Here is a 24,887-nt window from a genome sequence, read left to right as displayed (position 1 = left end):
AGCAGAATCCATGATCGGAGAATGTCTGGAGCCCTGACTGAAGCGGATTTTGTTAGTAAACAGTGAATGGATTAAATATTTGCCGGTCTCGCTCAAATATGATTGAGGTTGTTTGTTTTCTCGATGAAACTGTTTACTTTGGATGTTCCCCTCCGAGGAATACTGGTTTACACTGCTCCAGTCTGGAGACATTCCCTCCGAACCCCAGCCAAAATAATTTGTTGGGTTACAGTAAATGGGTACCAAATTGTGTCTCTATCCTCTGGGATTACGACTGCATCTAAAACCTTTATCTGAAGACCTCCAGCTGGAGAACTGTCAGCTAAAACAAACAAACATATGTTTGTGAATTCCTTTTAATGTCAAACTCTTTTATAAATTATAAAATACATTTAAACCAAATCCAAGGATCTAAACGTTTGCCTGATCTGAAACATGGAAAACCTATATGAGTCATTAGGGCAAGTTGATTTCCTCTGCACGCAGTATTTAATGCTTATAGGTGTACACAAACATTTATACAGATTTTCGGAGATACCAGTACTTCCGTAAATGTGTTGATAGTTGTCTAACTGGATTGGATAGTTAACATGCAGAACATTTAGTCAAAACACATTATAGCCTCTACAACCCATTAGCCTTTCTTTCTAGCAAGACACTGAGCCCTATTCTCTTGTGGAATACCTCTTTGCTTTAATTTATACAAGAGACTCTTTGTTATATTGATTTAAAACCAGAATAGACACAGATGTTCATGGGCGGCGCCAGGATTTGTTTGCTGCAGTAGTTTAGCAGTTGCTATATGACAGCATGGCGTTGCTAGTTAATTTTCAAAATAAATAAACAAACAATACCAGTGGGCCAAGCACGAGCCTGTTCATATTGTAACGTTCACTGCTATATAAGATCACAGATCACGAGCCTTCAATGTCGAAAACGTTCCCTTTATTTTCTGGTACTGACGGCCACAGCCACGCCTTACAGAACCAATCAATAGTATAACACTCATTATGACTTTTCCTCACGCTCGAAGACAACTCCTCTATGCCTACTGATTGCCTGGCTGGTGTTGACCGACGCGACGAGGTGTATTGCCTAAATCCTAAATCCAATCCACGGATTGCTTCCTAGTTGGAGGTAGGCCTAGTATGCAACACAGACCGTAGTTTATAGACTGTGCATAACTGCAGTCCCCAGCTCCAGTGCTTCCCTCCATGAAGGACTGAAGCTCAGACATGTGTTACCTGTGCAGCACACCTGAGATTAATCACTTCATCCAATACTGTTTGACAGTACATTTATGTGAGCTTACCTCTCTTGCTTCCCTGTGGTGGTTTTTTACTGCCTCTATTCCAGATTTGACATCCTCGTGATTCTGGTGTGCGTGCGCCATCCTCGAGGAAATTGTTAGTGACTGTTCGAGTGTTGTTGCAGCTAAGGTAGTTAACATTTCGATATGATTGTGTGACTGCGGTCTCGTCTAAATGGGATGCTCAACTACCTGACTGAATGGCTACACCTTTACAACATGCTCATGTTCATAATCTGCATGCAAACTGAACAATTCCTTTTGTTGGTTGTCTTTGTAATTTCTCCTTTCTCTGGTCTCCTTTTTTCTAGGTCATCAGAGAGGCCAACCGTCTTCTTCAGTGTCAGGCAGCCAGGCTAACCGTCCTGTTCAGTGTCAGGCAGATTGAATTATGTTTGGGTAGGTAACTAGTTACCACGCACAACAATGTTCCACTGTAAATATATTGGATGTCAGCATGTGTCTGAGAAGGTGCATAACTTTGTTCAGCACACAAAGCTGCACAGTAATGCCCCCAATCTTCGCTATCAGTGTGGGGTGCCTGACTGCTCACGGAGGTACAGAAAACACACAGCACTGAAATCGCATATATACAGTATAGGCTGCATAAGTACTACCTGCAAGCTGCTCGGCCTATACCGCCTGACATATCAGCTCTACCACCTGACACATCCTTGAAATGTGTGCTTGAGGCTTGTGCATTTAAGTGTGACACTTTAACCTCTCTTATTAAGCATTTGAAGACACACGTAAGGGGAGGAATGGAAACTAGATGCCCATTTAGAGGTTGTGATTGCAGGTTCACAAACGTGATGACTTTTGCTTCACATATTAACAGGAAACATAGGCGTGCAGAGGATTCAGTTTTAGATGACTTGGTACTAGACAAGTCTATTACGACAGAGTCATTGCCAGAACCCATTCAGTCATCTTCAGAAGCTGCTGGTGAACATGATGATGAACATGATGATGAACCAGAAGTGCCATTAGTTGTGGACGAAACCCTTTTTTTACATAAACTTACACTTTTGTATTTGAAATTGCAACCTAAGCTACTCTTACTGGCAAGCACCATACAAACCATTATTGATGGCTTTCAAAGTGCTCATGAACTTGGTCTGTTTCATTCACTTAACATTCTGAGAGAGAAATTGAAGAAACTTGGAATCTCTCAGGCCACGATAAGCAGCATCATCGATGAACTGAACAGAGAGGATCTACTCACACTCTATAACAGGGGAAGACTCAGTACAGATGCAAAGAGTAAGGCTGCTTTTAAAGAGTGTTTCAACTATGTTCATCCCGTGCCTTTGCTCTTGGGCAATGATGAAAATGACAAAGAATGCTTTGCTCAGTATGTACCTATACATGAGACATTGGTGACACTGTTCAAAAATGAGTCTCTATAAGAACAGTATACCATGACACGTTTGCAGCCATCTACTGATGCTGTCTATCAGGATGTCAAGGATGGAGAAGGATTTCAAAGTAATCCAATGTTGAAAGCGGACCCTTCCTCACTTGGTTTGATACTGTACAAAGATGCCTTTGAGGTTGTGAACTCACTGGGCTCAGGGAAAAAAAAGCACAAGGTTTTAGCTGTTTACCTAACCCTGACTGACATCTTGCCTCACAATAGATCTTCTATAGAGCAGATGCAACTTGTCCTCTTATGAAGGGAGCAGGACTTTAAGTATTTTGGGGTAAATAAGGTTTTTGCACCTCTAATTGAGGACCTCAAAATCCTGGAGGAGAGAGGTGTAGTTATATCTGATGGCACTGTACTAGAGGGCTCTTTGGTTGCCATTGCAGGAGACAACTTGGGATCCCATTCTATTGGGGGATTCTTAGAAAACTTCAGTCGGTCTAAATACTTTTGTCGCTACTGTGTGGCGCATAGAGATGATTTCGTGAAGAATCCAGTGTTGTGTGCTACCACAAGAACGGCCCAATCATACACAAGTAATTTGCAAGACCTGGAAACTAGTGCCACAGACTCTGTATGCGGTATCAAGACTCTCCTTTCAACCAGCTTTCTCATTTCCATGTTTGCCAGCCTGGCCTCCAACCATGTCTAGGCCATGACTTATTTGAGGGAGTCATGGCTTATGACCTTCCTTTATATATTCACCATTTAGTTGAGGAGAATAATTTTACGTACCTGCAGTTAAATCGGTGCAAGAACCAGTTCAGATATGAAGGGAACGATGGTGGGGATAAACCAGCAGACCTCTCTCCCGGCAGTGACAAACTAAGTGGGCATGCAGTTCAAAATTGGTGTTTCCTTAGATTACTCCCTCTCTTCGTGGGTGGCAGGATTAAAGATCCCTGTGACAATGAGGTGTGGCAGCTCATTTTGCAGCTGAGAGAGATAGTTGAGCTTATCTCTGCACCAGTCATTACAGAAGGTCAGGTAGCATATCTGAAATTCATCAAAGAGGAGTACATATACAACAGGAAAAGGCTATTCCCCAATGACGCCCTGAGGCCAAAGCATCACTATCTTGGCCATTATCCAGATCTAATCATCCACTTTGGCCCACTTATTCGCCTGTGGACTCTGCGGTTTGAAAGCAAACATACTTTTTTCAAACAGTGTGCCAGAAAATTGCACAATTTCAAAAATCAGTGCAAAGCTTTATCAGAGAGACACCAACTTCTCCAGGCCTACCTGAGTGCGGGAAACTTGTTCCCTCCACTTATACAGGTAGAGAAGGGGACTGATTTTGATGTAGATGATTACAACGACAAAATCAGGGCATCTGTAGCCAGTTGTCAATTTGAGTCTCAGTCTGCAGTGGCTTGTAACAATGTTACTGTCAAAGGCACAGACTACAGAAAGGGGATGTTCATCTTGCTTGGGAACAGTGATGAAGAACTTCACATGGGGAAGATTATGCTGGTCATTGTTGCCCATAACTCTGTACACTTTGTCTCAGAGAAACACACTTCTGTCAAGTTAAGTGACATAGGTGTGTACTGTGACTTAGGAGTGGCCCAAGAGCTTTATGTGTGCATTAAGCATGAAGATCTAATGGACTACTATCCTCTTCCAGCATTCAACGTGTATGATCAGATGCTTATTGCTCTCCACCATTCTTTTCCGGAAGCAGTTTAAACAGGGAGGAAAGAGAGGACATGAGAGACGGGGAGGAAAGATTGGACATGACAGACGTGAGGACAGGCGTAAGTACTGGAGCAGGCTATTTAGTCATGTCAAACTACTGTAAAGCTCAGTTTTTAGTTGTAACCTTGAAGATAGTTTAATTTTTTATTGTTGATAGTATAGCGAGCAAAGTTGACTGTTAATGCCCATGAAACTAGGTAATGGAAGCTATAAAGGGAGCAGTTTGGTCATATTTACCGGGCCTCCCTGATGACTTGCTGACTACCCTAATTAATGAGCTTGGAGTGGAAAGTGTCGAAGACCTGGCCTTAATGGAGGAGAAGGATCTGGTCAGATACCTTAAACCAATCCAGTGTCGGAAGCTGCTGAATGGTATTAAGCAAGGTAAATTCATATTTTGACTCACATGACACTTACCCCTAGTTTCCACCGGGTCCGTCTGCGCTGCGTTACGGCTGCGTAATATGCCCAAATCAACAAAAACTGCGAGCTGGCACGCAAGACGCTCCGCTTCTGAAACGCGCCCGGTGGGTTATGACGCTGGAGGAGGTCGGACCAAAACCGCAGTGACGCGGCGCAGACGGACCCGGTGGAAACTAGGGGTTAGAACTAGGCCCTTGGAACATTGTCACAACTGTTAGACAATTGGGCCCCTAGCCCTACATCTTTCCCTGCCTTCATTTATGAATTGTTTTTGTCCCTTCTAGGGTTTGTAACGATTAATATGGAGGTGCTTTCTCCTCATCCAATTGCTTCAAGCTCCGCGAACACTCTGGCCTCTCCACAAGCATTCCGGCCTCCACATCACCTGTTGTCCAGCCCCCCAAGCACTTCAAGCTCCTCACAGTCTCCACAGCCTGGCATGCCATGGCATGTAGACTTTCGTGGCAACTGGAACCAGATGCCAACAGCCATTCAGCAAGCGGTGGAAAAAGAAGAGAGACCAATGCCAGATGAGAGAAGGGCCTTTTGTGAACGCGTTGGTGGATCAAATGATGCAGCACGAGCGCAACCCAACCAGAGCCATGTGCCACAGCATCGTCCGATTAATAGTCAGGAGCCACCCAAAAAGCTTTGCTGACATTAGCAGGCGAGGTGAAGTTGTTGGAGATGGATGCCCCTCTCTTCTCCAACAAGTTAAAACTAGAGTGGAATACAAAACTAGGAACAACACTCTGTCTCGACGCCGACGAAGCAGAGAGGGAAGAAGGAACACTGGAGTGGCAGGAGAGTCCAGACTGACGAGAGGTCCTGTTGACCAATACGGGTATGTGTAGGGGTGGACAAAATATAGATATTGCAATTATTGTACTTTAAAGGTTACAGTAATAATAATTCCTTGCATTTAAATAGCTCTTTTCAGGACACCCAGTGCTTTACAATGTTCTTCTCATTCACACACTGAGAAGCGGCGAACATACAGCGCCAGTGTCCTCTCCATTCAAACTCACACACTAATGGCGATCAGCAACCATGCAAGGCACTGACACGACCCGTTGGGAGCAATTAGGGGTTAAAGGGGCACTGCCATGCTAGACTAACTTAGGTTATTTGAATTCAATGTTTAAATTATGTGTGTAGATTTTGTATAATCGCCGTCAGTGTAACTGTGTCCATGATAATTGAAATGTTCCCACTCCAAAACCAGTCCAAATGATCGGCCCCAATAGTATTGATTTAACCTATGATTCCTATCCCTAGGTGTGTGAGGTGGTGCCCAGCAGACTTACCAGAGGGGGAGACCGAGTCAACGTTGGAGGATTCGAAAAGGGATCTGTGGAACATCTACTCAGGTATGCAATCTACTTTATTTTTGGTGAATTGACACCTAAATAAACATCCCACATTAAGCAAAAAGGCCACCTTAATATTCAGAATGAGTAATGATGAGAGCATGAAATTAAAGTTTTGACACTCAACATTTCCCAGAGGTGGGGACATAGAATTTAATTGTTGTTACTTGGGTACTCTCAAACATGTATTTGTATGTCTGTACACAGAGGAAGGGATGGGTGGGGCAGAGAGAGCAGAACCTCTGATGGTGAGGACCTACGTCATCCTGGGGAGGTACCTCAACAGAATGTCTGCTCCAGCGATGTTGGAGGTCAAAGAGGAATGGCCTTTTCTCTTTTCTCAGAGAGGGCTTTTCTTCCACTTTGGCCTCCTTACGGACGTCAACATACTTCAGAAGCTCCAAGAGGCCCTGGGTCAGAGAGGAAAGACCATCCTGCATTTCTACCAGAAACTGGACAACCCGAAGATCAGGGAAGTTCTGGCCAGCTATGATCCAGAGGGTTCGGAGAAGGCTGCCTGCATCCTCCAGCTCCTTATGGTCTACTTTAAGGAGCCTACGGAGAAACTGATGCTCGAAGTTGATATATGTTTTTTTAAATGTATTTAAATATTTAAAATGCTGAACGAGTGATTACATTAGAGGCGACTGAAGCTCAGTTGGTAGAGCTGGTCTTTCATCGACCGTAGGGTTGGTGGTTCGAATCCTGGCTCTGGCTGTCCACATGTCTGAAGTGTCCTTGAGCAAGACACTTAACCCCCAAGTTGCTCCAAATGGGCCGAGCTGATCTGTGTTGAGCTGAAGTGCGCGGACTAGCTGTTGCCTTAGCATCACCCAGGCGGGGGCTACACATTGGTTTGCGGACGTCCATTTGTAAGCACTTTGGGTGTCTTGAAAAGCCCTATATAAATGCAAGTAATTATTAGACCATTTATTATATTCTGATTTACCTCTGACCAATGAACGATCTTCCTCCTTGCATAATGTTAAATCTATGCTATTGTGTGTTACTTTGTTACAGACCTGTGCCACTGCTGCTGATGTAGTGAATACTGCAGCACTCCCAAGCACCCCCTGCTTGATCATTCAAGGTAATGTAATGTTCAGGGATGGGATTTTTCCTGTTTATACAGGATTTCCTGCTTTTCTGACCTGAATGGGTAGACTTCACTGCTGCTTTTATTCTTGTTATATAATTTCTCTTAGGACATCCCTGTTCTGCTCCACCATCGATGAGGTATAGGATACTGAATGGTTACTCTAAAGAGCTTAATTGTTCCTTTGCATCGAGGGGAGAATCTGAATGAAGGCCTTCCATCTCTCCTGCACTCCATTCAAGTCCAGTCTGTGAAACGACACTTACGATACTCTGACGCCACATGTTTCAGCGATTCGTGTTAGTTAAAATCTCTAGCCTGTTTCAATGATTAAGGGGTCTGACGAGTTGACATGTTCTCGTTCCAGCTGGGCTCGTAACCATGTACCCATAGAGGAATGAGGTTAAACCGTCTAGCCATAAAGGCAGAGGGAGGAGGGCTAGGGAGTTGCTTTGTCGTTCAGCCAGATTCTCCTATCTGCACAGGGACCTTTGATGCTTTTACAGTGACTGTTAAGTAGCCTACCTCACTGATGGTGGAGTAGAAAAGTGCTGTCCACCTGAAGTGGAGGGTTCTGTGTAATGTCCTTGCATGCTCTGCACTGTATATTTTCCTGCTTTTTGGTCCTTGGCCAATCATGAATGTTACTCGGATCTGGTATTGACATCTCTAGCTCAAGTATTATTTTTGTTTTGATTGATTCTAGGAATGTACCTATCCACAATAACGCATGACGGGTTATCTTTTCATTTCAGGTGACACAATGAAGCCTTCTGGGTGGATGCTATCCATCGAGGAACAAGTGGTAATGGGCCCACACCCATTTTTTTTGCATGGGATAGCTGCTTTATTCAGCAGCTACTATGTCTTCAACCTCGAATATCCCGTTGAATCATGCACACTGGAGTTCATCCAAAGGTATTGTAACACTCAAACACATGATCAATTTCATCAGTAAGACTTATCATGCAAAGTTGTGTTTCACTATCTGGCTATTAAGTCCATGCATTTCTACAGAGGCCATAAAGTAGATTAAATGCTTTGAGTATGAAGCCTGGAACCAACTATGCGAATTGGGACCACACCATCACTTGATGTTGCTGGGCTATCTTGTTAAAAAATTGACATAATGGTTTAATTCACATTATAGTATGGCTTCAAAATTCGGATAACTAAGTAAACCTTATGTTAGAGGTACCTGAGGCACTCTGCTAGGCTACCAATAATGTTATTTTGAGAGGATGATCCAACAGGTTTGGACTAGTAACAGTCGGTGTGGGAAAAGACACAGGTGAACCCCTTGATAAATGCTGAGTGCAATACATGAGTCTATTTAAAGCTGAAACTTATCTTTGCTTATTAACAGGTGCTTCTTGGGCATCAACCCGGAAAAAGGCTCCAAGGCAAAGAAGCGAAGCTCCATTAACCCTCACGTGAGCACCCTTCACCGGAAGCTGATAGACTTAGAATGGTCTGCATAGACTGCATGGTGTGCGGGGACAAGTCCAGTGGGAAGCATTACGGTCAGTTCACCTGCGAGGAATTATTTGTTTAAAGGATCCGTTAAGGGTTCATCTGTTTTTTATGGATAGTTGAGGTGAACTAGTTCATGTTCCTGTTTGTTTACTCTGTTGTTTATTTTGTCAATAAATATGCCAGTGGGCTTCCATTGATTTGACCTCATTTGTGCGTTTGGTGTGTTTTTAATTGTACAATAAGATTACATGCATTTTTGTAGTGCAGCTCCAGTACTTCCAGGAGGAAGCTCACACTTTGGTTTCCTGTTAAACTTGGACAGGAAACCATTGTATGAGCTTCCTCCAGGAAGTACTGGAGCTGGGGATTACAGTTATGCACGTGTATCATTGTAAATTCACAGTAAATTACTGGCTACTCCTGCATTACTTTCACAGTACACATTGTACATTCACAGTAAATTACTGGCTACTCCTGCATTACTTTCACAGTACACATTGTAAATTCACAGTAAATTACTGGCTACTCCTGCATTACTTTCACAATAGAAATGTAAAAGTACAGGCCCTTGTTGTAATGCATGTACAACAAAATGATGTAATTCCCCAGTAACATACTGTAATATCACAGTAATTGAAGCTGTGAAGTTACAGTATACAGTTGTACCTTTACAACAATGCATTGTAATATCATGGATGTGAAATTACAATACATTGCTGTAAAGACATTCACAGTAAATTGCTGTGAACCTTACTGTGAAAGTCATGCAACAAGTTGCCAGGTAATTATTGTGAATTCACAGTGGATATTTTTACAGTGAACGCCACGAGTTATGGGATGCTTATGTATATATATTTATGTTGTTTTAACATTAAATGCACAGCTATTTTCAGGATCCGCTGGCCGCCATCAAACACACAAATCTAACATGTCCTACATAATCTATTGAAGAATTCGATATAACAGGCTTCTCCTCACCCCTTGGTTTTGAGCTCTTTTGTGTGTTTGAACGGATGCCCGCTTCTCCGGCGAACAGCTGGTGTTGTAGTCTCTCCCGGTGCAGCAAAATCACGTCGGGGTCACTAATTATTAGCTTTGTTCGTTATTCTCGCGTCCCGGAGAGAAGCTTTAAAAGTAAGGAGACCAATGGAGTCTCTGAGAAGGTTCAAATGCAGGGCCGTGGGAAGTAGGGGTGCTGAGGGTGCTGCAGCACCCCCTGGTGGAGGACAGGGGATCTGCACTTCCACAAGATTAAATACAAATATTATTTAAAAAAATGAATTTTCAGCCTTGATGTAACAACATTAATAATTAAGTAAAGATAACACCCTTTTCACCCCGATTACATTTTCCATTTGCGCTGTTGGGCGCTGTAAGTGATGAAAGTGTGGGATGTTGGCTTATCAGGCACCCGCAGCTCACCAGCGTGAGAGAGAGCGAGAGAGAGGGATAGATAGATTGAGAGACGTGGTGCACCGGTACCGGCTGGGATTGTTGTTAGCTTCTGCTGCGCTAACCAATATAAGAAGATGTTTCTACAATAATGTGGAGGGAGAGCTCTCCTGTCAGACTGAGAGGTTCAGTGAGGTAAAGGACTGAGTGTTTAGATAGTTGAGTGGGTCTCAAATGTTTTGATCACAATTTATGTAAACAAATATTTCCAAGGCACACCTTTATAATTATTAGGCTGAATAAAAACAGGTTTGAAATCATTCCAATGTATACTATAGGACAGTAAACCAAAAATATTGTTTAAAACTGGAGATTTAAAAATATGCATAAATAAATAAATGTTAACTGGTAAAATGAGATATAAATGAACCACACAAATAAAACAAGTTAGCCTACATTTATTTGTTATTGGCTATGGTAGGTTATTGGTTATGTTCACATATATTATTTGATTATTAAAATGCAAACCGATCTTTTTCATATGGGTGTTTAGAGTTGTATCCCCTAGATCAGTCTCTAGCAATTGGGCGCTCAAAGTGCACCAGATTGAAGCATTTTACTTTAAAATGTTAAAAAAAAATCTTCCCGGACCCCCCAAGAAGATGGGAAGTCCACCCCCAAATTAAAACATGTTCACGCAATACTAAATACATTTGAAGCCGTTTTATATAAGCTGTCCACCATGTCAATACATTTCTCTGTTTGTAGTGTATTGGTCTTTTGTAGAGGTTTTTCAATGCCAGCTAAAATCTTGCCTATGGCAGCAAATTGGTCAAAACCGGCCCTGGTGTCATCCCCACAGCACCCCCCATTTGAAACATGTTCCCACGGCTATGTTCAAATGCGTACTTTAATTAAAATGGCGCGGTAGATGGTTCAGAGAGAGCAAGAGAAGCTCCCTCTCGCAGTGTCGCGAGCAGAAGAGACTCTCCACACATTCGTCTTTCCCGCTTGCATCCCTGGTCGCTCCTCCTCTCTGGGGGCTGTGGTGACGTAGGGGACCTCCCCCCTCGGTCTTCTGTGTCCGATATTGCGTTAAACAGAGGATTTCATACATTGTACATTCAATATATAACTAAACGCGTCTCTTCTCCTCATATTCTCTTTCATCACTTTTCATTTATTGCATTTTTACGGCTGTAATTCATTACTTTTAATAATACTGTAAATACTTGACGGCAGTTATCATATGCTACCCACGTCTGTAAACAAAACGTATTAACATAAACTGTACCTTCATTTTAATATTCAGCAATAATAATATCTCGACGTCTATAGTTGTAGTGTTAGAATCAGTAGGTTTCGGTGTGCAACACTCGTGTCATTTCGCTACTAAATTCACCTCTATAGGAAAAGGAATATTAGCCACATGCTAAATGCTAACCGGGGATGAAGGATTTTCAGAATAAAAGCTTGACATCAGACATTGTGCGTGAGAACTTCTGGTTTTTCAGTGTAAAACAGCATTTAAACTGACGGTATGTTTAAACTAAATTATGCAATAAAACATTGATTTTAATTTCTAACATTTCTCTTTTTGAATTGGTCTTGGTCACAAACTTCACAAGTCTAGATTTTTGCACTTTTCCACTGAGGGAAATAGACCATGTAGGCTGGACTATTTTTGTCATATCTTGAGTGCAGTTTCATTTTGTCTTGTTTATAGGCGTAGCACACTGACCCAAACTTGTGCATTCTGGAGAGGTTAGGCCTGTCAGCATAAAGTAAGGTGTCTGTTTTGTGCGGTTGTTAAAGCATATATCCCTTACTACAGCTGCTGTCTGTACTGCATGGGTCCACATACTTTTTGGCATCTCATTTTCCATAAGCATGCACCTGGTCATTTAAAAAAGTGTGCGCCAATTCCGCTCAGTAGTGCCATTTTGATGTGGGGAATACGGTGCTGACTTTTCATCCAATCAATCCAATCCACTTTATTTATATAGCACATCAGAGGGTTTACCGAAGTGCTTCACAGCAAACAAAACATTATAATAAAATATTATATTACAATAATAGATAAAAGGCACACATAAGAATAGATAAAAGGCACATAAAGGGACAGACAATAAAAGCATACAAATCGATAAAACATAGCTCAAACTGACTCGAACAGCTCCTCGCAGAGACGAGCTTCTTTCTTTTAAATCAAATCAAATCAATTTATATTTTTATAGCATATCTTTAAAACTATTTTTGGTCGAGCCAAAGGGCTGTACATACAATAAAAATACTTTACAATAAAAACACTTTACAACAAATACAACAGCACAAATAAAAAATCACACACAGGGAAATGTCAGGAGTCGTGCTCAGCTCAGACTAGAAGGCCAGAGAGAAGAAGTGAGTCTTTAGTGTAGATTTAAAAACCCTTAGTGTCTGGGCTGACCTCACATGGAGGGTTGGAGTGTTCCAGAGCCTGGGGCCAGCAGCTGCGAAGGCTCGGTGCCCTCGGGGTTTTGAGCCTTTAACCCTTCACATTCAAACAGAAACTGAATAGGCATATTTCGAAGGATTTGTTTCTTTGGAAATGTTATTTTAAATACAATTAATTCAATTTATTTTGGTAAAACTAATGAAAAATATAACTAAAAACATATTTAAAAAAATAATATTTAAAAAACAAACAAAACATCAGTGATCGCAATGTGAAACATTAAACTTATACAAACTGGTGTACAAAACTCAGATACCTGCGTTGATCTACTGGGGTGTCTCTACTCTTTCTTCTCCACATCTCTTGTCCACAATCAGAGATTGCAAACATTTCAGAAACAGCTAGAGGTAGGAGACAAACAACTTGGTCGATGCACTGTAAAAAAGAAAAAGTTGAGAAAACTTAAAATATCAAGGCAACATGATGCAAGAGATTTTTGAGTTTTCTCAACTTTTGCCAGCTGTTGTTGACTTAACTAAGGTTTTTAAGTTTTGCCAAGAGTTCTGCCAACTTGGATCTTTTTGTTCACTTTATGAGGATAATACTGTGAGACTAATTAAGAATTTCTTGCTTGAATGCGATGTATTTCTACCTTCACCAAACACAGATTTTTGTGTTGAATTAATAAACAATTTTTCCCATCAATGTCATGTATTTCTACTTTCTTTAAATATAAATATTCTTGTTGTATAAATACACAATTATTCCTCCAATGGCATTTATTCCTTGATTCACCTAACACAAATATTCTTGTTGAATAAATAATACAATTTATTTTGGCTATAATTTTACATTCAAAACTGCTCAATATATGGATAATTAATAATACACACTACAGCTGAATGTTGTCAAGATTTTTTTAATTCAGTTTACCAGTGAACAACAGTAAAACCATCATTAATGCATGTGTAAAAAAACAACATACATACTGTTCTATTAGTCTAATATTAACATTTGGAGTGAATCTTCCTCCATGCTGAGAATTTGAAATTGACACTGAACTGAAATGTAAATGTTTACATGTGAACAGCCATTCTAGCCATTTGGTTACTTTTTTTTTTGCATATACACATCCAAGCTTAAAGATTACTTAAACTGTAATGTATTTAACAGTTGAAACACTATATGCACCCCTTGGCAACTGCCAAATGATTATATATTCCAGAGGTCAAAGAGATTAACTTGTTTGTTGCAGATTATGAAACGTGCATACTGTTCTATAGTCTAGTAACATTTGGGGTGAATCTTCCTCAATGCTGAGTATTTTAAATCAATGCTAGTCTTACTGAACACGTACTGTATATAATGATTACCCTCCACCCCCCCTCATGGTTGGCGGCTTCTGAATTTACACATTAACACTGAATTACTTTGTGCCATTTGTTGACTTTACATGTGAACAGCCATTTTTCTTGTTTTCTAGATTTTTGCACTTTTCCACTGAGGGAAATAGACCATGTAGGCTGGACTATTTTTGTCATATCTTGAGTGCAGTTTCATTTTGTCTTGTTTATAGGCGTAGCACACTGACCCAAACTTGTGCATTCTGGAGAGGTTAGGCCTGTCAGCATAAAGTAAGGTGTCTGTTTTGTGCGGTTGTTAAAGCATATATCCCTTACTACAGCTGCTGTCTGTACTGCATGGGTCCACATACTTTTTGGCATCTCATTTTCCATAAGCATGCACCTGGTCATTTAAAAAAGTGTGCGCCAATTCCGCTCAGTAGTGCCATTTTGATGTGGGGAATACGGTGCTGACTTTTCATCCAATCAATCCAATCCACTTTATTTATATAGCACATCAGAGGGTTTACCGAAGTGCTTCACAGCAAACAAAACATTATAATAAAATATTATATTACAATAATAGATAAAAGGCACACATAAGAATAGATAAAAGGCACATAAAGGGACAGACAATAAAAGCATACAAATCGATAAAACATAGCTCAAACTGACTCGAACAGCTCCTCGCAGAGACGAGCTTCTTTCTTTTAAATCAAATCAAATCAATTTATATTTTTATAGCATATCTTTAAAACTATTTTTGGTCGAGCCAAAGGGCTGTACATACAATAAAAATACTTTACAATAAAAACACTTTACAACAAATACAACAGCACAAATAAAAAATCACACACAGGGAAATGTCAGGAGTCGTGCTCAGCTCAGACTAGAAGGCCAGAGAGAAGAAGTGAGTCTTTAGTGTAGATTTAAAAACCCTTAGTGTCTGGGCTGACCTCACATGGAGGGTTGGAGTGTTCCAGAGCCTGGGGCCAGCAGCTGCGAAGGCTCGGTGCCCTCGGGGTTTTGAGCCTTTAACCCTTCACATTCAAACAGAAACTGAATAGGCATATTTCGAAGGATTTGTTTCTTTGGAAATGTTATTTTAAATACAATTAATTCAATTTATTTTGGTAAAACTAATGAAAAATATAACTAAAAACATATTTAAAAAAATAATATTTAAAAAACAAACAAAACATCAGTGATCGCAATGTGAAACATTAAACTTATACAAACTGGTGTACAAAACTCAGATACCTGCGTTGATCTACTGGGGTGTCTCTACTCTTTCTTCTCCACATCTCTTGTCCACAATCAGAGATTGCAAACATTTCAGAAACAGCTAGAGGTAGGAGACAAACAACTTGGTCGATGCACTGTAAAAAAGAAAAAGTTGAGAAAACTTAAAATATCAAGGCAACATGATGCAAGAGATTTTTGAGTTTTCTCAACTTTTGCCAGCTGTTGTTGACTTAACTAAGGTTTTTAAGTTTTGCCAAGAGTTCTGCCAACTTGGATCTTTTTGTTCACTTTATGAGGATAATACTGTGAGACTAATTAAGAATTTCTTGCTTGAATGCGATGTATTTCTACCTTCACCAAACACAGATTTTTGTGTTGAATTAATAAACAATTTTTCCCATCAATGTCATGTATTTCTACTTTCTTTAAATATAAATATTCTTGTTGTATAAATACACAATTATTCCTCCAATGGCATTTATTCCTTGATTCACCTAACACAAATATTCTTGTTGAATAAATAATACAATTTATTTTGGCTATAATTTTACATTCAAAACTGCTCAATATATGGATAATTAATAATACACACTACAGCTGAATGTTGTCAAGATTTTTTTAATTCAGTTTACCAGTGAACAACAGTAAAACCATCATTAATGCATGTGTAAAAAAACAACATACATACTGTTCTATTAGTCTAATATTAACATTTGGAGTGAATCTTCCTCCATGCTGAGAATTTGAAATTGACACTGAACTGAAATGTAAATGTTTACATGTGAACAGCCATTCTAGCCATTTGGTTACTTTTTTTTTTGCATATACACATCCAAGCTTAAAGATTACTTAAACTGTAATGTATTTAACAGTTGAAACACTATATGCACCCCTTGGCAACTGCCAAATGATTATATATTCCAGAGGTCAAAGAGATTAACTTGTTTGTTGCAGATTATGAAACGTGCATACTGTTCTATAGTCTAGTAACATTTGGGGTGAATCTTCCTCAATGCTGAGTATTTTAAATCAATGCTAGTCTTACTGAACACGTACTGTATATAATGATTACCCTCCACCCCCCCTCATGGTTGGCGGCTTCTGAATTTACACATTAACACTGAATTACTTTGTGCCATTTGTTGACTTTACATGTGAACAGCCATTTTTCTTGTTTTTTGCATATACACATTCAAGCTTTACTTAACAATAATGAATTTAACAGTTGAAACACTAGACACCCTTTGGCAACTGCTGAATTATTATATAATCCAGAGGTGAAGCATATGAACTTTGTTTTGTTTTACATGAGTGTAACAACAATGCACTTAAACTTCAATAACAGTCACAGTACAAGCTTCGCTTTCAGTGACCTTGTGCGCTGTGAGCATCGAGAGCCACCGAGCGAAAAAAAGATGGTCTGAATTGCCTCAAAGGAGTACCTCATCTGTTTTGGAAAATCAATGTTGAGGGCATACAGGAGGCCAAAGAGGTATGCCATGGCAGTAGAGAGGTTTGGAATATTATGAAGCACAATGTCCCCTTCCAACACAACCGCCTGGTCTCGCACAGTGTTGTCGGCTTCATCATGTAGCACAGAGAGGATGGCAACAGATGCACCTTGCACTGGTGCCAAAATGTCGGTGTCCTGAGGAAGGAGAACAGGTACATTATTAAGAGCTTAGAAAAAGTAAGACAGTAGAAAGAGTCATTTTATGAAAAAAAAAATATGTGTGAATTCTGAAAAGGTTAATGCTAAAGCTGAAAAGTATAACTTGTAAGCAGAGATGATTGGCTTCATAACGGCTAAAAGAAGTTGAAATGTTAAAAAAAAGGCAGAAAAACATGGGCAGCTATAAACTGAAATCTGACAGCCAATGAAAACTGCTAAAGCCAAGAATAGATTTAGTAGTTTAAGGAGGGTGATTTACATGAAGTAAACAAGTTGGTGTAAAGGAAGTAGTGAAGCTGTGCAAAGAGCCCATTGTAACAATGGTTCTGCTTTTAAAACAAACAAAAATGACAGCCAAAAAAAGCCTTACTCTTAGAGGATCATCTTTCAAATTTTGTCTCTCAGCTTTCAAATTAATGATTTGTTTAAGAAAGATTAAAAAAAATAAAAAAAACATTCAGACTAAATACATTTATACTGATGAAATTAATTATTTAGTACCACGCTATACTAATTTGCCATTTAACTTGTGGAGGTATTAACCAGAAAAAATAAATCTCTTTCTTTAATCAATGTAACCCACCAACCTTGTGCTGAAACACCACCCAAAATGACCAACTGTTCCCCTCAGCAGAAAAAAAGGGATCTGAAGTGGAAAAGTCCAACCCTCACCCCAAAATCATCTGGACTGATAAACTGCCCTGGGGAGGTGTACTTACATTTTGGATTAACTACTCCTTAAAAACATCTTGTGAGAATAAGTAATTAGCTGCATGACCTGAATTATTTGTCTTTCCTGCAGTTACTTTTACTTACCAAGCACTTCAGGAAAAACGTGGTTGCATCTTCGCGGAGGTAGATAGGCAGGCCTCTCAGTGCTGCTGTTTTCCGGTGGGACACAATGTCGGATGTCTAAAAGTGGAAAACATAAGTAGTTCAATTAGTATAGTACTGTAATGTTGTCATTCCTAATAAGTATATTCATGCTCTTCTAAAACTGCCAGGCAAAAGAGCAGTTCACTGACCTGATCATCAAGTTGATCAAGGAGGTCCTCCATCTCCTGACCAAAAGCTCCTTTCTTAGACCTGTAGATTTTCAGCAGGCCAGGCCCAAACTTGTCAAGGGATGCATTGAAAGTCCCCAGGAGGTCTTTGCTCGTGATACGATGAAATTCCTTAGATATCTTAACAAGAAAACCAAAAAAATATTATCAATTTTCAAACCATAATGTCAGAATTTCTTACAGGAAGTTCCTGGGTAACTTGTTATGAGTCTGCACCATGTTAAATATCTGACCATTTTTCTGTGACCTGTGAAAAAGTGGATTACATACTAAAATGCACCACAGGAAATAAAGAACCTCATTTTTAACCATGGATTTTGAGGATTAAAAATTAAATAAAAAGGGTGACTATGCCACATCCATAAATTGCAGAAAGTGAATTACTCCTTGGAAGACATAAAAAAAAAACACACATTCTTACCTGATTAAACATTTTACTTTTGTCTTCTTGTTATTATTGCAATTTATTTCTACTGTTTAGACAAGCAAGTAAAAAAGGATGTTACCATGACAGTTTCAACTGAGACGTCGTCGTCTTCATCAGAGGTGTCATCCAACGTTCTGCTGATGTGTCATTCATCAGCTGGCCTCTGGTCTCTGAAGGAGGGAATCCCAGGTATGTCATACCTGGGATTCCTTCCTCCAGAGACCACCCAGGATGGAAGGTGCGTGGCCAACTCGGCAGACCAGCTGGTAAATGACACGTCAGCAGCACGTTGGATGACGCTTCTGAGGAAGAATGAAGTCTCAGTAGAAAATGTCAACATAACATCTTCTTTTACTCGCTTGTCTGAACAGTAGAAATAAAAAAGAATAGATCCTTACCTCTTCACAAGAAAACAGAGCAGGCCACCTTTCCTGGATCTCAGATACCATCGGCTGACACTCTACCACCTCCCTTCGCCTGAGGGAAAACGTCAGCTCCATCTTCTGTTCTATCAATGTTGTGTTCCTGTTCTTCTTCTTCATTTCATCGACCAGAGATACTCTTTCCTCTTCAAGGGTAGAATCATCATGGTGTTGTGGGTAATCTGGCACATGATTGACCTCTCCACGTTTGGGCTTTTTCAGGGTAAATGGACTGTCATCTTCCCCTCCACCTTTTCTTTTCTTGTTTACATTTACCTCATTGCATCCTGCCTGGCGAAGCTTTGACCTGTAGTTTCCAAGTTTGTACTTGATACTTGTTCTCCATCCCTCGTAGCCTGTGACGCCAAATGGCTCTTTCAGACATGGATACTTCTGAATGAGCGCAGCGGCAACTGACTCAAGCTCATCTTTCTCAGGGTAGCTTTTGATTTCAAAAATTGCTTGTGCAATTTTATCCAATATCTCCATCTTCATGTCTCTTGTCACTTCAACGCCCTTCTTTGTCTTTTCATGTGTGTCATTGGCCTTAGACAATTTCAGCTCCACATCATATGCAAACTTGGGGATTGGGAATGGAGATGGCCACTCTGCGACTTGCCTTAATGTGGTCTGGATAGAATCGGTCCAACTAGGCCTGAAATCCTCAGAGTGAACACTGATTGTGTCCTGAGAGGAGACTGAACTAGTGGATTGGTTAAGTGGAGACAAATCACAGTTCCACATGACATGCAAGACTGCACGCACAGCTGGTAATTCTGACATCTCTGTTAAGTTGCAGAGTGCATTTCCAAACTCCGGATCCTCAAACTGTAGTGAGAAATCTTCTTGAAGATTGAGTCTCTCTTTAAGCATATTAATCAGGCCCTCCACAGATGTTGGGACTTCTGGAAGCTGGATTCGCCGGGCATCTCTGGAGGAAAGAACGACCCGAAGTAACATAGTCTGAAAAGAGGGGAGAGAGAAAAGTGGGAGAAAATGATTAGTCAAACCTAATTAGAAGACAGATTACACCAATGTTGTAGAAAGCTGAAAATTTGAATTTACACAAATTGGGCCCTTCTGGTCCCAAACAGCAAATACAGTTTTTTTTTATGTTGAGATAATCCCAGTGTCCTCATATGAGGACATCATTTTTTGCAAAAACTACTTCCTGTACAAAGACAAACTTTAGGTATTGTACTTATTAGGTCCTACTTATCCCAGATAGCAAGGAGAAATAAAAAAAATGCACACCAGAAAAAACGCTCGGTCTCAGGAGGTTAATGGAGAAGGAATGTCCTCGGAGTCACCATAAGCTTCCCACCAACTGTGTACGCTGCTAGAGGATGGTAATCCGTCAGCACATCTGGATCCAGGACAAGAAGGTCTGCACAGGTGTTTTCAACAAGTTCATAGGACCTGTAATGTTCCATGTACCAAGAAGAAAGTTTTTTACAAATGAATGCCACCTCCTCTGCATTGACAAGAATGTTTGCAATCTTATGGAACTCAGGGAGGCCACTGCACTGCCCAGAAGACAAAATCATGCCTGCCGCATACTGTGTCCCATCCAGGTGAACCGTTTTAGACAGGGACACACTGTCTAGATGTGGGTACTTCTTCTGTATTTCATACTTGAGAGATGGATCCAATTCTGAAACCCTGACCACCTTCACATTTTCAACATACAGTTTTGGCTTGAAAAGGATCCCACTGTCCAGGTGGTAGGCTATCATTTGCTGATGTTTCGTGGACAGAGTGAGCAGCACATTTTTCCAGTTGCGAGTGTCATGGACAACCTTTTTAAAGTAGCTATGCTTAGCCTCATATCGCATTGTCCATAATTCAATCAAAGGCCCATAGCAGCGAATAAGTTGCGGGTAGTGGTCGATAAAATGATGTTTCGGCCTCAGTCTGAACTCTGGAAAGGTACTGGTGAGCAACTTGCGATGATCGAGTAGTTTATAAGATAAATAACACAGTGCTTCTTCAGAAAGCCTACTTGACACAACAATGTCAAGAATTTCCTTGAGGTCCATTAAAATCACCCAAGCTGGCTCCTGTTCTGGTATCTTGCGTCCAATCACAAAAGGAAGTAAACGAAGCAGTGTCCAGTTTTCATGCCCGTTTCCCCCCACTGTCCCCTTTTCAAAGCTTGCTTTTGGAATTTTGTGGGGCTTGTTTACTTTGTCTTCATACTTGTAGGGAAATGATGTTATGCAGTCATTTAACTCATCAAATGTAATAAAGCGTTTTGAAATCAGATTTTTCAAACATAAGGATAATTCCACAGGGATGACCCCTTCCAAAAGATCATGCAACAGATCTGGAGGAAATCCAGTTATTGGGTGAAAAAACAAGAGATGTTTGCCCAGTACACATTCACTTTTGACCCCCTTAACACTTTTGAGGTTGCCCCCCTGCTTAAGCTCTTCCAGAAACAAGTTATGCTGATCAACACTTCTCAATTGAAAATCATTAACCTCAGTGGTTGCAATTTGGCCCCGACTAATCAAACAAAACCGACAGAAATTTTCAACATTAAAACTTTCAGAAAAGCCAGCAAGACCATGCGCACCGAGGTTGTCAGCACATACACAATACACAGTGCTTTTAACAAACTGGCCCACAACTTCAACAAAAATTCCCTCTTGTTCTAGGCACTTTATATCTTTAAGCAATGGCTCAAGAAACTTTTCATAACCATATTTTTTTATGTCTACACTTTTACCCAAGACAGCCAACTGAATTGAAGTGAGACTCGATCTGAACCTGGCTGGTAAATTTAGAACCACCCAATATACTGCCGTAATCTTATGAACTTTTCTAGAGGTCCCCAATGGATTACACACTTCAAATTCATCAATGTATAATCCCAAACTGATACAAGTGTTTTGTTCTCCCAGTAGCTTATTCTCCTTGTAATACTTGCCGTCTTGAAAAGACTTAAAGTGCCCAGATAAAGCTTCTTGATTAAATACAATTTTGTCAAAAAAATCTGTACACCCAAGTAAAGTCTCAAGTACCTTAGTGACAGATATATATACAAAAGAGTTTTTATGGGCTGCGTTGTACAGATATTCTGTGGGTTCGATAACAGGAAAGTGCCCTTTGAAGTATATATTCCTTCTGTGATCTGTAGATAGGGAACCTTTCTCTGATATTGTTAAAAGGAGTGGATTAGTTTGAGCTATAGCACTTGAAATTTCTTGCAAAACACAATCATTTACTTCAATTTTATGTTTAGAAAGGATCTCTTTGACACTGTTGAAAGTTTGAGTGTTAGAGAAAGACAGCAGGTTATGCAAATGTTCTACAATCTTTTGTGTTGCACTTCGAGAAACGTGCAACACAGTTTGCATAGACAAAAAGAGAGAGGCTAATTTGTGCTCAAGTGTCTCACTATCTACATCCTCCACAGTATCTACAACCTCATTTAGTCCCACAACATCATGAGCTGATGTCCCTGCTTCACTATCAGCTTGTTCACCATCAATTATCTCATCTTCAGTAACAGTTCTTTGTATTGTTCGGAAATCCTTAAGTGTCCAGTTTTTATGGTTTCGACTTTTGTGAGAACTGAAGGTTGGGCGAGTGTTTGTTTTAAAGGTACACCTTAGAAAGGGACATTGTACAGTTTCTCTGTTCTTTAAATGATGTCCGAGATGGTTCCAAAACGTTTTTTCACTGCAAATCTCTTTAAAATCACACAACTCGCAGTGAAATGTTACAAACTCCTGGATTTTCACTGACGCGTGTGATCTCGAGAGGTGTGATCTCAATGATCCAAGTGTTTTAAATACACAAACACAGTTGGTGTGTGTGCAAGGCCAGTGTGCACCTTGACCGTGGCGAAGGCGAAGATGTTTCAAGAGGGTCACTTGACTGGAGCTGGAGAATTTACAAAGCCGGCACTGCATGGAATCCACCACTGAAACACAAGAGACACAAATAGCATGAATAGCATTTTCACAACAGCCTCTACACGTAATTTAAGATAGAATACTGATATGAAAAACTTAAAAGTTAGTCTGATAATAATTATTGTAATAACACCAAGCTGTACTGGTCTGAAAGCCAACTGCAACAGCCGTTATATAAAAAAATAAATAAAACAACCATACATAACACAGAAGGAATCCCTTGTTGCAGGAGCTAAATAGCCTACATCAACAAGCCAAAAATAGAGACAAGAAAAAAGTCTATTGGGAATTGTCTTTCATTCATGAATATAATCTGTAAATTAATTTTAAAATGTAAATTTGATTTTAAATTATAACTAGGCCTATGACAAGCAACAAAAATGCAAACATGAATTCAAACATTTGTTTTTAAAAACACCAACCATAACCATGTTATAACTTCATAAAATAAAACAACATTTAAAATAATGCATTCTGATCGGTACATTGTAAAACATTATTGATGTAAATGTGGTGATTTCTGTACAGCGCTGCTCCTCTCCTCCTTCACACAGCTTTAACTTACTCTTGATTCAAACTAATGCAGCTGCCCAATTGTTAGATTACACCAGTGAGACCAACAGCCTATCTCCTAAAAAAGAATCGAGCAACCCGGCGACAAACCTCTAAAAACCTGCGGATGAGTTAATTAACGACCGTTACCACCCCGGCAGAACTACGTAGTTCGGCCGGCCAACGGAGCTCTCCAGGCGGCTTGCTGCCTCTGCGAGGTCCCCCACCTCGGGGGGGCCTTGCCACAACGTGGAGGTTCTCAACTTCGGAGCAAACTTCTAAACAGCCGTCATTTAGACAAACTAACCGCACAATGGGGATCTAAACCCTTACTTTCTCGCATGAAAAATTATTAAAACTTTAAAAAGTGACGAAATAACAGCGCTACAGCAGAAAATAAAACAACAAGTAATGGCGGCGCCGCGGAGAGGTCGCGATAAACGAACACCATCGTTTGCCGCCTTGTTTAACTTACCCAGTGTTGCACCGGATAAAAAATGCACAACGTTGGCTTTTCATAATGAATATAGTTCCCGAATTACTTACACCACTGAAATGACAGCCCACATGCCTGCATAGCTACATAGCTGCATAGCTGCATAGCTACCCCATGTGAAAGCGTCTGCATGACGACGAGGCGCATGCGAAAAAGTTACCAACAACAACAGACAATGACCCTACAGTAAAAACAAAGTCAACCATGCACTAATTCAGCGTGATGGAAGTAAAAACACGCTTATCTTACCTGCTGGAGCGAAAGTTTGGCCAGCTCCCACCACGCGGTTTCTGCTCCACAAAATGTCGGACGGGCACACCTTCAGCAAAGCGCGGTTCAAACTGGTCCAGGCTTGTGTGCGCATGCGCAAAAGAGCAAATGACGGAGTTGGCCCAACTCAACTCAAAAATCTGCTTATAGATTTACAATTTCTTGTTGAGCTGACTTAAAAATAGTAGTTAAGTCAACAATGGGAAAAATTTGCTGGGCAGACAAGAGTTTATAGATTACTTATTGCAAAGCCATATTTCTGAGTCAGTTTAATTTCAAAATTGTAATGAGATCAACAATTGCTAGTTATCGTTTTTACAGTGTGGGCATGTCAAAAACCTCCCTGCTTTGATCAAGACTTTAGGGAGCCTTTCAGCCCCTCTAGCAAAGGGACTGGAAAGCAAGCTTTGAAAATTCAGTACCATCTAGATGCTTGTCATGTTCCAGACACTGCTCTCAACCACTCAGGACCTGTACAAATACCTGCAGAAAGAAACAATTGACTTGGTGCAGGCAGTAGATTACAAAACAGCAGTTGAGAACACACTGAAAAGTTACCGAAGTAACGAGAAAGCACATGAGGTCTGTGACAAGACGAAGGCCCTGTGCAATGATCGTGATATTCCCGAAACTGTGACGCAGAGGAATAAGCGTAGAAACATGGAAGACTTTGTAGTCGAGGCATCATGGGGAGCAATGTGAAACATTAAACATAAATAAACTGGTGTACAAAACTCACATACCTGCATTTCAATGGACAGCATAAAAGGACACGTGAGCTGGGTTCTGTTGCTCAGATTAGCTATTGATGATCACGTTGATAAATCATATAAAACAAATAGC

At 40.3% G+C, this 24,887-nt stretch overlaps 2 protein-coding genes across 7 annotated transcripts; one reads left to right on the top strand and one right to left on the bottom strand.

Moving 5' to 3' along the window:
- Positions 1–223: 223 nt before the first annotated feature.
- On the top strand, positions 224–9,006 carry LOC307037652 (uncharacterized protein). Of its 4 annotated transcripts, XM_079678714.1 has the most exons (7): positions 4,422–4,495; positions 4,634–4,820; positions 5,144–5,703; positions 6,138–6,229; positions 6,437–7,319; positions 8,081–8,243; positions 8,692–9,006. In XM_079678714.1, exons 3-5 carry the CDS (start codon positions 5,390–5,392, stop codon positions 6,835–6,837), a joined length of 807 nt encoding a protein of 268 aa, XP_079534840.1. In that variant the 5' UTR covers positions 4,422–4,495; positions 4,634–4,820; positions 5,144–5,389; the 3' UTR covers positions 6,838–7,319; positions 8,081–8,243; positions 8,692–9,006. The 4 variants fall into 4 exon arrangements, 2 of the variants coding, with proteins under 2 accessions (XP_079534840.1, XP_079534841.1); XR_013807741.1 differs by lacking the exon at positions 4,422–4,495 and having other exon boundaries at positions 4,531–4,820; positions 7,250–7,319; XM_079678715.1 differs by lacking the exon at positions 4,422–4,495 and having other exon boundaries at positions 4,531–4,820.
- A 6,954-nt stretch (positions 9,007–15,960) lies between these two features.
- Positions 15,961–24,341, bottom strand: LOC307037032 (uncharacterized protein). 3 transcript variants are annotated; one of them, XM_079677741.1, is made up of 7 exons: positions 24,024–24,340; positions 22,645–22,734; positions 20,058–20,222; positions 18,780–19,766; positions 17,916–18,074; positions 17,707–17,802; positions 15,961–16,866 (listed from the first exon to the last, which is right to left on the bottom strand). In XM_079677741.1, exons 4-7 carry the CDS (start codon positions 19,761–19,763, stop codon positions 16,564–16,566), a joined length of 1,542 nt encoding a protein of 513 aa, XP_079533867.1. In that variant the 5' UTR covers positions 19,764–19,766; positions 20,058–20,222; positions 22,645–22,734; positions 24,024–24,340; the 3' UTR covers positions 15,961–16,563. The 3 variants fall into 3 exon arrangements, with proteins under 3 accessions (XP_079533867.1, XP_079533868.1, XP_079533866.1); XM_079677742.1 differs by lacking the exon at positions 20,058–20,222 and having other exon boundaries at positions 24,024–24,341; XM_079677740.1 differs by having other exon boundaries at positions 20,058–24,340.
- Between the last annotated feature and the right edge of the window lie 546 nt (positions 24,342–24,887).

The sequence above is a fragment of the Notothenia rossii genome (genome assembly GCF_949606895.1).
Source record: "Notothenia rossii genome assembly, chromosome: 4".
In the NCBI taxonomy this organism is placed as follows: Eukaryota; Metazoa; Chordata; class Actinopteri; order Perciformes; family Nototheniidae; genus Notothenia; species Notothenia rossii.
Note: the sequence above shows the minus strand (reverse complement) of the source record. Positions and strands in the feature narration are given on the sequence as shown.

Bases quoted from the DNA above. Each gene is read 5' to 3' on its own strand.
- LOC307037652 (XM_079678714.1), top strand. From the start codon at position 5,390: ATGAGAGAAGGGCCTTTTGTGAACGCGTTGGTGGATCAAATGATGCAG. The intron at 5,704-6,137 runs GTATGTGTAGGG...TCCTATCCCTAG, and splicing joins GGTCCTGTTGACCAATACGG to GTGTGTGAGGTGGTGCCCAG. The intron at 6,230-6,436 runs GTATGCAATCTA...GTCTGTACACAG, and splicing joins TCTGTGGAACATCTACTCAG to AGGAAGGGATGGGTGGGGCA.
- LOC307037032 (XM_079677742.1), bottom strand. From the start codon at position 19,763: ATGTTACTTCGGGTCGTTCTTTCCTCCAGAGATGCCCGGCGAATCCAG. The intron at 18,075-18,779 runs GTAAGGATCTAT...TTTCTTGTTAAG, and splicing joins CTCTGTTTTCTTGTGAAGAG to ATATCTAAGGAATTTCATCG. The intron at 17,803-17,915 runs GTCAGTGAACTG...TTCCACTTTTAG, and splicing joins TTGATCAACTTGATGATCAG to ACATCCGACATTGTGTCCCA.